This window comes from Sinocyclocheilus anshuiensis, unplaced genomic scaffold, assembly GCF_001515605.1.
Source record: "Sinocyclocheilus anshuiensis isolate Anshui unplaced genomic scaffold, SAMN03320099.WGS_v1.1 scaffold492, whole genome shotgun sequence".
In the NCBI taxonomy this organism is placed as follows: Eukaryota; Metazoa; Chordata; class Actinopteri; order Cypriniformes; family Cyprinidae; genus Sinocyclocheilus; species Sinocyclocheilus anshuiensis.
The window spans coordinates 335,682-346,706 of NW_015558605.1; the positions used below are offsets into that span (position 1 = coordinate 335,682).

Below are 11,025 nucleotides of genomic sequence, written 5' to 3' on the forward strand. Positions count from 1 at the left end.
TTGAAATCGCATCATATGACCCCTTTAAAGCTTTCTATAGATATATTTATCATGTCTGTGAGGCAAATAAGCTATTTGCTGAGTTTCGGTTCTTCATTGTGAAGCGCCTCCTGTTCAAGACCGAGACGGCAGAAAGCGCATCCAGTTTGGTTTCTTTATTTTAATGCACAACGTTTTGTTGTGAGCGCACAAATAAAAGTAGACCCTTTACAGTGCAGAATGATGTATTACTCTTATCTTTTTAAGAAAAAATGCAAGTGATCGCGCTGTCCATGCCCTGTAAAGCACGCTTTAGCTTCCACTCCGCACAAACGATTGGATATGCATCTAATAGCGAACATTTATCTAGGTTAAATGTTTAAACTAACATTGTGATATACTTGAAGTGTTTTATATCTATAGATTTTATTTTAGGTAAGTCGTGTTGATTTGAGAAGGCTATCAACTCACTGTCTGCCGCAGTCCTGGTTACTTAAAAAAAAAAATGTTCCAAATAGGCTATATTTCTAAATTAACTTAAAGTCCCCATGAAATCAAAATTAAAGTTTTTTGGGTGTTAGTATCAATATGTTAGTCTTAAGGTTATCTATAAGGCAGTGTGCTCCGAACACCGCACACTCTGCTCCGGTCCAGAGACACGATAGCACGGAGCGGCGCAGACCACAAAATGTATCAGAGCTATTTCAATTCTACACAGAATGTTATATTTTATAGCAATATGGATGAGATTGTAAAGAAACGGAAATAAATATAACCACTTTGCCATTAAAAACAAAACTCAACTATTTTAATGGCTGCAACAGCAGCTGTGTCTAATAGGGGAAGTGAGAAAAGACACGGGCTCCTGTCGGACTTGGGGCCGAAGATTTCTGATAAGCTGTCGGACAAGGGCCTAGAACTACATGGCTCGACATTATTTAGGCTATTTGTGTTACAACGCAGGTAAAACATATCCTTATTCATGTTGTTAGGCTAATAAAAGTTCAAAGTAAGTAAGTGAATGTCATTGTACTATTACTGTTTTTATTAATAATAAATATATAAATAAATTCATAAAAAGAATAAATGTAATATTAGGGCTGCCCTCGACTAAGGATTTTTCTGGTTGACTAGTAGTCGTTCATTTGAAGCATTAGTCGACTAATCGCACGTTTATAATGGTTAATAAACCATTTAAATCATAATAATGAGCCTTTAAAGGGGTCATATGATGCTTTTTTAAAGATAATTTTGTGTATTTGGTGTAACAGAATATGTTGACATGCTTTATTGTTCAAAAAACACATTATTTTTCAAATACTGTACATTATTGTAGGTCCTCTATGCCCCGCCTCTCTCAAACGCTTCAGTGAATGTCATTGTACTATTACTGTTTTTATTAATAATAAATATATAAATAAATTCATAAAAAGAATAAATGTAATATTAGGGCTGCCCTCGACTAAGGATTTTTCTGGTTGACTAGTAGTCGTTCATTTGAAGCATTAGTCGACTAATCGCACGTTTATTAATAAACTGTTTAAATCATTATAATGAGCCTTTAATTGCCTACTTAGCCTATAAGCGCTCAAGTACACACATAAAGCTTGCCACAGCGCACGGCAGAAATAATGATTATGAATGTGTCAGTGAAAAACAGTAAGGAGACTGCATCAACATTTTAATAATTTGATAAATTAGTGCTTTCTTTGTTCTCGGTTTAACAGATGAACTCGGCGACACTTACTCCTCATCTCCGCAGTAGTGATGCACCTTGTTTCATACGGATTACATAATCCGAGAATATTTGTTTTCCATTTGAATTGGTTCATCTGAAAGTAGACATTTCACTCTCTATATATATATTTTTAATGTCTGTAAGACACGGAGTTTCGCGCTCAAGATCACAGACCGAGACGGCAGAAAGCGTATCGTTTGCTTTCAGTATTTCACAAAAGCGCGATTTGTTGTTATTGTGAGTGCACACAGATAAACGTTGAGTCTTTACAGATTTGAAAGATGTATTACTCTTATCTGAATGACCAAAAATGACGGACTAGCCTATTTTGAGAGTACGTGAGCGCACCGGCGCCTCCATCTGTCCTGCAGTGAGCGCTACTGTTCAGCTTCTACACTCCACACACACACTTGAACAGCGCAGGCTATTCGAACCATATTTACTCTTAGTTTTAGCACAGGACTACTTGTTTTTTATTACAGCCCGTGATAATTAATACATTACAAAAACATTGTAAAAATAAAAAATTAGGCTAAAAGAAAGTCATCCTACTCCTCTACGTCTACTTCTATCATCGCTTGGATTACAGTGTCACGCGCCTTCTTTTTGAACCTGATTTTCTCCAATGAGGGGGAGGAGGGGGTGGGACATTTGGCAAATTACACTGCAGCACTTATATTATTGCACTGGTTGGCTATTAACTGCGAGCAGACAGAGTGTCATTCAATGCATTGGAGAATACGGCGAACATAAATAAAGAAACGAAGTTGCTTGTCAGATTTTCCTAACAAGCAACCATATTTTTTAAAATAAGCCCAAAAAAACCGCGACCCGGGATTTTTTCACGCAACTTCACAAAAAAAGAAGCCCAAAGTCGCGTATAATACGCGGACTTGGCAACTCTGCTCCACACATACACAATAGCGCACATTTCTCTAGGTTAACATTAGATTGAGCAGCCATGTAAAGTTACTAATGCTTACATATTTCAGATGATAAGACACATTTGAGGTCGATGAATGATAGGCGAGCTTTTGGATGTCCTGCCTGAACCGTTAACGATCTGTCCGTCTGACTTCGCCTGTGGATTTATTTTTTATTTTAATCCTTTTATGCGACTAATAAAATTTTGGTCGACCAAGCCTCTTCTGTTCGACTAAGGATTAGTCGACTATTAGGGGGCAGCCCTATTTAATATTAATAATAATGAGCCACAAACTTAATTCATTTGAAGTAAGGGAAAAATCCAAAAACCTAAAACTTTTTATTTTCTTGTACATCAGTCTTCGTTCTAATTTGGGATTAATAAGCGACTTTGTCATTGTAGGCTACTATTCCTGATGTTGAGTGTGGGATTTATATTTTATTTTTTTCATTAAGAGTAATATTGAATCAATCTTAAGCATTACTTTTGTTCCAAGAATAGGCAAGATCTAAGATTTATCACCAAAATAAGTGCTACAGGTGCGAGAATGCGAGATTGGTTGCGAAGATGACACGCTCGCTCTTTCTCTGCTCTCTTTGCAATGATTGTAGAAATGGTCGTTAATTCTTAATACGAGTATGTAGGGCTGCACGATAAATCGAAATGGAATCGAGATCGCGATTCGACAGAAGCTGCGATTGCCATGCGTATCTTTCAGTGAAAATGCACATGACAATCGCATTCGATTAATCGTGCAGCCCTATGAGTACGGCACAGACATGTTACAGGTATTAATATGATCAAAAAGCCATGCAACAAAGGATTTTTTAAGTCAGTTTAATAAGTTTAAATATCTTTCACAGTCAATTTGATTCAACTAAATTATTGCTTATATTGTCATTGTAGAATTAGGCTACTTTTTTCAATTAATTTTAATGAATATACGAATTAATAAAATGAATTGCTTATTTTTTTGTTACAAAATTTTAATTTATTTAATTTTCATTTACTTATTTATGCACACACTCAAAGATTCGACCAGAACGTAAGACCACACACTTGTTGATTGTAAGGACGATTTCACACTGACACGAGATCTCACGGAGACTCGCGAGATCAAATGTGACTAGAGAAGAAAAACAAAAAGAGAACAATTGAACATTTTTAAAAGTTAAAAATTGTTAAAACAATATTTCAATCTTCCAATGCAATTCAGTACAGCATACTGTGATACAAGTTTGAGCAGTTATTGTGATGAAATGGTACATGCCCAGGAGGAAAAAAAACTGAACTGAACTATTAGAAACACTGTAATATAAGTACTGTATTAATAACATCTAAATTTAAGTTATAAGTGGAAAAAACAATCTCTGTGTGTGTGTGTGTGTTTGTTTGAATTATTTATAGTCAGATAATTAATTTGGCACAACTAATAATAATATGTATTGCTACATTTGTTTTTTGTTTTTTTTGAATATGTGACCCTACAAAGATTAAATTTTATTGACGACAGCTTGCTATATGGTTTCCGCACTTATGAACGGTTTGCCTTTTAGAGTATTAGATGTGCTACACAGTCTCATTAGCAGTTATTTTCAGTGCACAACTAGACAACATGTCTTTAAATATTCAAAAAGACTCTGAATACAACTCTTATTGTATGTAATTTTTTCCAGCACTTCTGACATTGGTGTTTGAACAGGACTTTTATTTTGGTGTGGTGGTGTGAGGCCATAAGGCTGCGCCGTGCTCCTGCATCTGTGATTCGGCTGAAGAAAGGTTTGTTTTTCTCTTTCAAAGGTTTTATGTCAATGCTGCCCATACGGGCTATCTTCAAACGATGTGAAATAGCTTAATTATTGTTTAATGTAAGATTGCAATGCTTCATCTAACGTTACGGTACATTAATTGTGAAAGCGCATCTTAGTAAAAGAAAAGCTGCATCTCATTTCTCCCTTTATCATGAATCACTTCATAGTAAACACAGTTATAGATTACAGTGGCTCTTTCTGTAAAAAAGAACCCATTGTAAGATTATTGTTCTTGTGGCTTGAGATGTCACCATTTCTGATCATTAAAATTCAATTCAATTTCATAGTAGCTTTGAACCCATTTCAGAAAGGAGGTTAAATGAAAACTCCTTAAATGAATATGTTAACCCCGAAATGAGAGAAACTCTGGGTTTTCCATTTCAGAAATGGAGGTTTGTCAAACCCAAGAAAGCAAGGTAACTTAAGTCAAGCCCGTTTCTGAAAGAGAGGTAACTTATACTCAGATTCAGTTACCATGGTAACTTACTCTGTGAACCTAGTGGGGTTAGGACGATTTCAAGGGAGACGAGGGGCCTACAAATACAAAAGCAACATTTATTCCTGTCGGATTTTAATATTCTTCCAGTACTTGGTATTTGTGGCCATCCTCTTCATCTGTTTCTTTTTTTTCTTCTTTTGCCTGTGGGATACCATTAAAATTACTATTAGTTCAATAACTTACCGTTCTGCCAGTTTTCACCTCTGATATTATAACAGTGATTAAGAATTAAAGTTATGCATTGACTCGGAAGTATGCTGATGTCTTTTTGTCGGATGCTGTTGCCATGGTGAATCGTAATTTCAGAGCTCTATTGATCATGGCTTTTCATAGTCGTGGTGCACATGCTAAATTTAGAGTCAGCCTACTCCGAGTGGATTGAGCTAACTCAGTTCAGCAGTTCTGAAACTCAGGGTAAAGCTGGCCACACACTAGAGAATTTTAAGCCCGATCTGAACCCCCGGGGGGTGTGGCCTGATTCAAGGCTTGTTGCATAGATTTTTGGTCCAAAAAATCCTCTATTGTGTGGCGTCATTACGATTATTTAACTGCTCCCGATTGAGACAGAGCGTCCCCGAATGCAAATTGTAAATGGTTTTAAAATCGTTTAAGATTTAAAAATCATCTAGTGTGCGGCCAGCTTTAGTCAACTCAAGAGTTCAAGTTTAAACCATAGACTGTATAAAAACATGGACGTAGTGTCCGTGACGTCACCCGTAGGTTTCTGAAGATTTTTGAAGCTCAAAGTGTGCGCGGAGACGGCCGTCGCCATCTTGGCTGCGTGTCACTCCCGGATAATCGAAAATGGGCAAAAAGGCGGGACATGGGTGGAGCTGCTTGCTGAAACCACGCCCACCTAACGCGACGGTGGTGGCAGCACCTCCAATCCACCTGTCACTCAAGTGGCCACGCCCTTAATTATGCAGAACTTTAAGGCTTAATATAATTTAAATGGATGAGTTATAAAAAAAAAAATTTCTGCTGTAAAGTTGAGCATTTTAACATGGGGGGGTTTATGGGATTGACTCCCTTTTGGAGCCAGCCTCTAGCGGCCAGTCGATGAATTGCAGTTTAAGTCACTTCCATGTTGGTTTCGAGAGAGAAACCGGAAGGTTGCCGCTTTGGTTTAAACTCAAGAGTTGGTTGAACCTCCTTATTGAAACAGGCCCCTGCTGCTCAAAACTGTGTAAATGCAACAAGAAACCAACTGCAAACCAAACTCCTGGTTAACATGTATTAAAAGGGGTCGTGTTTAGTCACTATTTAGTGTGGTATGTTTTGACAACATTCACTGATCACGACAGTAAAATAGGGCATTCTAAGTCAATATACTGCAGTATTTCCTCTCTCAATCAGTAGAAAATATGGTTAACACCCGGTCATGCATGAAAAAAAATACCGTCATGTACCGTGAAACCAGTATAATTTTGAAAAATACCGTGATATACATTTTTGGTCATACCGCCAGCACAAATTTTTCTCTGTTCATTTTTTTTCTAATTTTCATCACGACAGAATCGAACCACACAGAAAAACTGGTGAAGCAACTGAGATCCAAGTGACACACAATTTTAAAGATGGCGTTTATTAAAGAGGAGAGTGAAGACTTCAGGATTGAAGAAGTATTCAGTCTGAAACAAGAAGATACTGAGGAACAAACAGGTTGGTTTTCATTCTCATTGGATCCTTATTAAAATATCAGTCTCTACAGAACTGAATTATATTTTTGAAGAATGTCATGAGTTTACTAATTTATTAATTTTATTTAATGAGCCTCATGTATACAAACATGTTGAGATCACATGACCAGACAAATGCTAATGCTGCCCTCAAGTGCAGTTGAGAAGATCCTATATACGTTATGTCATGCAATAAATAAAAATAAATAACTTAATAACCTAAATGATAGTACATAGGAACCTCACTGTTAACTGCCCAATATCAACTTCTGAACTGAAACCAACCATTCACTGTTAACTATGCAACTACCCCAAAAAAAAGAACAAAAGAAAGACTGGTTTGTTGTCAAGATTCTGAGAAAATATACTCAAAAAGATGCAGATTTTGCTTGGTTTGATCAGGGCTGTCCCGTCACATAGGCAGAATAGAGAAATGCTAGGGGAGCCGTTTTAACGTGGGTGTGGAAGAATTTAATATCCAGCCTTGTGGTTTGCTTTGAATCTTTTACTGAATATTGAGCATCTTTCCCACAAGCTTCGCCACGCTCAGTGGGCCTCATTCATGAAACTTGAGTAAATATATGAGTAAATTCTGAGTAATTTGAGCGTAAAACAGACTAGGGCTGTGCAATTAATCGCATGCGATTGTCAAGCGCATCTCGTCAGTAAAGCCGGTTCTGTGATTAGTAGTAAATCGCCATCACCTGCTTTCAGATGGAGCAGCATTCACTACACAGAGGTTTTATTTTAACAATAGAGCCGTAGTTCATTGACAAGCTAGGCAATATCGCGTTAATAATCGAATGCGATTCATCTGCGATAATGAACGCGATATTGCCTAGCTTGTCAGTCAACTACGGCTCTATTGTTAAAATTAGACCTCACATGTTGTTTAATTTAATTGTGCTTGTCTGTCGGGGAGCTGTGGTGGTGCAGCTATGTCGGACTTCAAAACACTGACACCTTGGACAGGTCAGGTCGCTCCCCATCTGCACTGATTTAATTACTTAGGAAGTGTAGCTTTTCTTGTCTTAACTTACACTTTTCTGGTTTCAACTTTAGCCCTGCTGACTGCAGGTGTTCCATCACTAAGTTGCAGTCGTTGGTCGTGCTCTGCCGCATCACTTCTGTCGACGGTGATATCATCCATGTAGACAGCTTTCCCTTCTAGTCCTTCCAGCGTTTCCATGATTTTCCTTTGGAAGAGTTCAGGAGCACTGGAGATTCCAAAGGGTAGGCGTTTGAAACAGTACCTGGCAAAAGGGGTACTGAAGGTATTTGCCAGAACCCTGCAGCTGCATCCAATGTGGTAAAGAATCTTGCACCATTCAGCTTTGCTGTGATCTCCTCTATGGTGGGTAATACAAACCTTTCTCTCTTGACAGCTTTGTTTTACTTCCTGAGGTCGACAGACATACGCACCTGTCTGGACTTCGGAGTGGAAGGGGATTCTGTATGCAGCATGCACTGCATAGGATGTGCATTCTTTTGTAATGAAATTGTCACCGGCTGTGTTTTTAGTAAGCCAACCTCCATCGCAGCACTGTGAACCTCATGAATTCTTTGCACCAGCCCCATCTGCTCAGCTACTGATTGGCTAAGTAGGTTGTTAGCAGTCACCTCTCTTGACAAACACTTTGGATGAGTACTGGTTGTTTTTTAAATCTGCATGTGCTACAAATTGGCCAATACAGTTCAAATGGCCGCCTGGGCTATTCAGTACAGTATTAGCAGTGAGCAGTCTTTTCTCAGGCTTGAGCATTCGAAATGCTTCTTTAGACATAATGCGCACATCGGCACCTGTGTCTATTTTAAAGGTAGCTAACCAATCCCTAGCTGCACAAGTCCATTCATTGTATGAAGTTATGCTACCAACTAAGCCCAGAAAGTGATAATCATACTCTTTACAATCTCTTACTTCACTCATCATTTTGTTTTTGCACATCTTTTCCCAGTGCCCTGGAGTGTTTTGCTTCTCGTGTGTGTCTTTTATGTGCTACCTCTTGAACAGCGCATGCATCCTCTCACTGTGTGCTAACTTGTGCTTTCACCTCCTCCGATTATAAGGTTTCTTGTACCGTCATTTCAAGTGTGAGATTTCTGATGAGCTGCAGCTTGCGTGACAGTTCTTTGTCTTGGATTCCTACCACGATTTAGTCCTTGATGTGCTGTTCGCGAGCAGCCCTGAACTCGCAGTGCTGCGACAGTTCATAAAGAGCAGGGATGAAAGATGCCACTCTCTCACCAGGACATTGTACATGCAGATTAAAAACATCAGGACACCATGTAATAAGTCCTTTTAATGTGGGTGTGGAAGAAACCAATGTCCAACCTTGTGGTTTGCTTTGAAACTTTTACTGAACTTTCCCACAAGCATTACAGTCCTGCCATATTCAATCATACCTACAATTTCTACCCCTTATAAAGTTCCTTCTTTCTTATTCTTGTTAAAATATTAGTATAATTAAAATGATAAAAATTATTTATTATCCGCCATGGAAAGAATATACAAGGAGAAAAGCAGAGGACTGCGGGCTAAAACTAAGCGCTGTGGCACTCTATACTTGTGTTTGATAATAATAATAATAATAATAATAATGATGCATTTTATGTATACTGAAGTTTTCTTACACCCAAAGCGCAACATCAAGCATAGTACAAAATACATCCATTGAAATAAGAAAACAACACATCAGTAATAAAAAGAACAGCAGCAGTAATAAAATGGGTAGAGAGAAAAATTCAGAAGAAAACACTATCTTAAAGGGGTCATATGATGCGATTTCAAGTTTTCCTTTCTCTTTGGAGTGTTACAAGCTGATTGTGCATAGATAAGATCCCTGAAGTTGCAAAGACTAAAGTCTCAAAACCAAAGAGATATACTTTATCAAAGTTAAGACTCTACCACACCCCCCTAAAACGGCTCGTTCTAACACGCCCCCACATAACTACCTCACTATGTGGAAATATTTGCATAATGCTCACCAAATGTGCACGCAAAGAAAGAAGGCGTGGTTTCAGTAACCGCAGTTAGTGTTGAAGCAGCCATGTCATGGAGACGCTGTGTGTTTCAGTGCGAAAGCAAAAGCACTTTATTTGGCCTTCTGAAAGTAGATGCTTTTAGGAATCTTTAAGATTACTTACAACAGAACAGCAATGCATTTTATGGACGACCGTTTCGTGAACCTAGGAGAGGAGGTAATTCTGACTTTGACAAAATAATGATCTTTAAAAAAGCATCATATGACCACTTTAAAAAGATGAGTTTTAACTGTTTCTTAAAACTACTTAATGTGGGGGCATTCCTAACAGTTACAAGGAAGTGCATTCCACAACCTTGGGGCCGCTACAGAGAAAGCTCTTTCACCCATAGTTTTGAATCTGCAGAACAGAGAGATCGTGAAGGCATGTAAGGAGTAATTAAATCACATATGTATGAAGGAGAGCAGTTCATTGTACGGCTTTATATGTTAAATTAAGGGTTCTAAAATCAATATGGGCATGGACCGGAAGCCAGTGCAGGTTCCTAAGCATGTCAGAGATGTGCTGATGAGGAGTATGAGTAAGGACACGTGCAGCTGAGTTCTGTATGTATTGCAGGCGCTTAAAAGGGGAAATAACACACACAGTTTCACCCAATCTCATGTTGATCTTGAGTACTTATAGAGTAGTATAGCATCGTTCATAGCTCCAAAGAGTCTTTAGTTTGATCATATTTATAAAGGAAAAATACAGCTTTTCGATTCTCTCCGAAAACAGCCGAGCTCCTGGAGCAGGGGCGGACTTACCCATTAGGCAAAGGTAGGCGACCGCCTTGGGCCCCCAAAAGCCAAGGGCCCCCTGTTGATCTTGAGTACTTATAGAGTAGTATAGCATCGTTCATAGCTCCAAAGAGTCTTTAGTTTGATCATATTTATAAAAGAAAAATACAGCTTTCCAATTCTCTCCGAAAACAGCCGAGCTCCTGGAGGCACGCCGTGGGCGGAGCTAAAGAGTGACGAGCACTTGAGCGCCGATTGCCAACAAAACAGACATTTGATGCCATTTCACTTACGTCTGCAGTTCTAAATCATTTCCAGGATCTTTTATAGCTGGGACCGCTCCATCTTCCTGGATGTGCAAATATAGCGCCGAACTGGGCCTTGTTTATAAAACGTTCGTCAACAAACACACTTGCAAAACTCTGTTGCTGCCCAGAAAAACAAACCGCATCCACTGTTCACATAACGCTGGGTTCTTTGCTAAGCTGAACAAGGTTATCTTTCCCTTACAGCCAAAAACACACTTATTTGGAGACATTCTTCTCGAGAGAGTCTCGTTCAGTGCAGCTGAATGAAGCACGTTGATGGGCACACTCTTGCTCTGATCGATGTGTGTGCGTGGGCGCGCTCTTC

The 11,025-nt window shown here is 38.7% G+C and overlaps 2 protein-coding genes across 7 annotated transcripts in view; both read left to right on the forward strand.

Annotated features, from left to right (window-relative positions):
* The window catches only part of LOC107680186 (gastrula zinc finger protein XlCGF57.1-like), a 398,670-nt gene that overhangs the window by 149,011 nt on the left and 238,634 nt on the right, over positions 1-11,025 (forward strand). The window lies entirely within an intron of this gene.
* LOC107680196 (gastrula zinc finger protein XlCGF8.2DB-like) overlaps positions 1-11,025 on the forward strand; it is a 163,056-nt gene that overhangs the window by 148,973 nt on the left and 3,058 nt on the right. For 2 of the 5 annotated variants that reach the window (XM_016475989.1, XM_016475984.1), the window contains exons 1-2: positions 4,338-4,421; positions 6,468-6,614. The exons of 2 other annotated variants lie outside the window; for them this stretch is intronic. In XM_016475989.1, coding sequence (XP_016331475.1) covers positions 6,530-6,614 — 85 coding nt within the window. In that variant the 5' untranslated portion in view covers positions 4,338-4,421; positions 6,468-6,529. Of the gene's footprint in view, positions 1-4,337; positions 4,422-6,467; positions 6,615-11,025 lie in introns of those variants that run through there. One more of the 5 variants, XM_016475985.1, reaches the window with a different exon arrangement.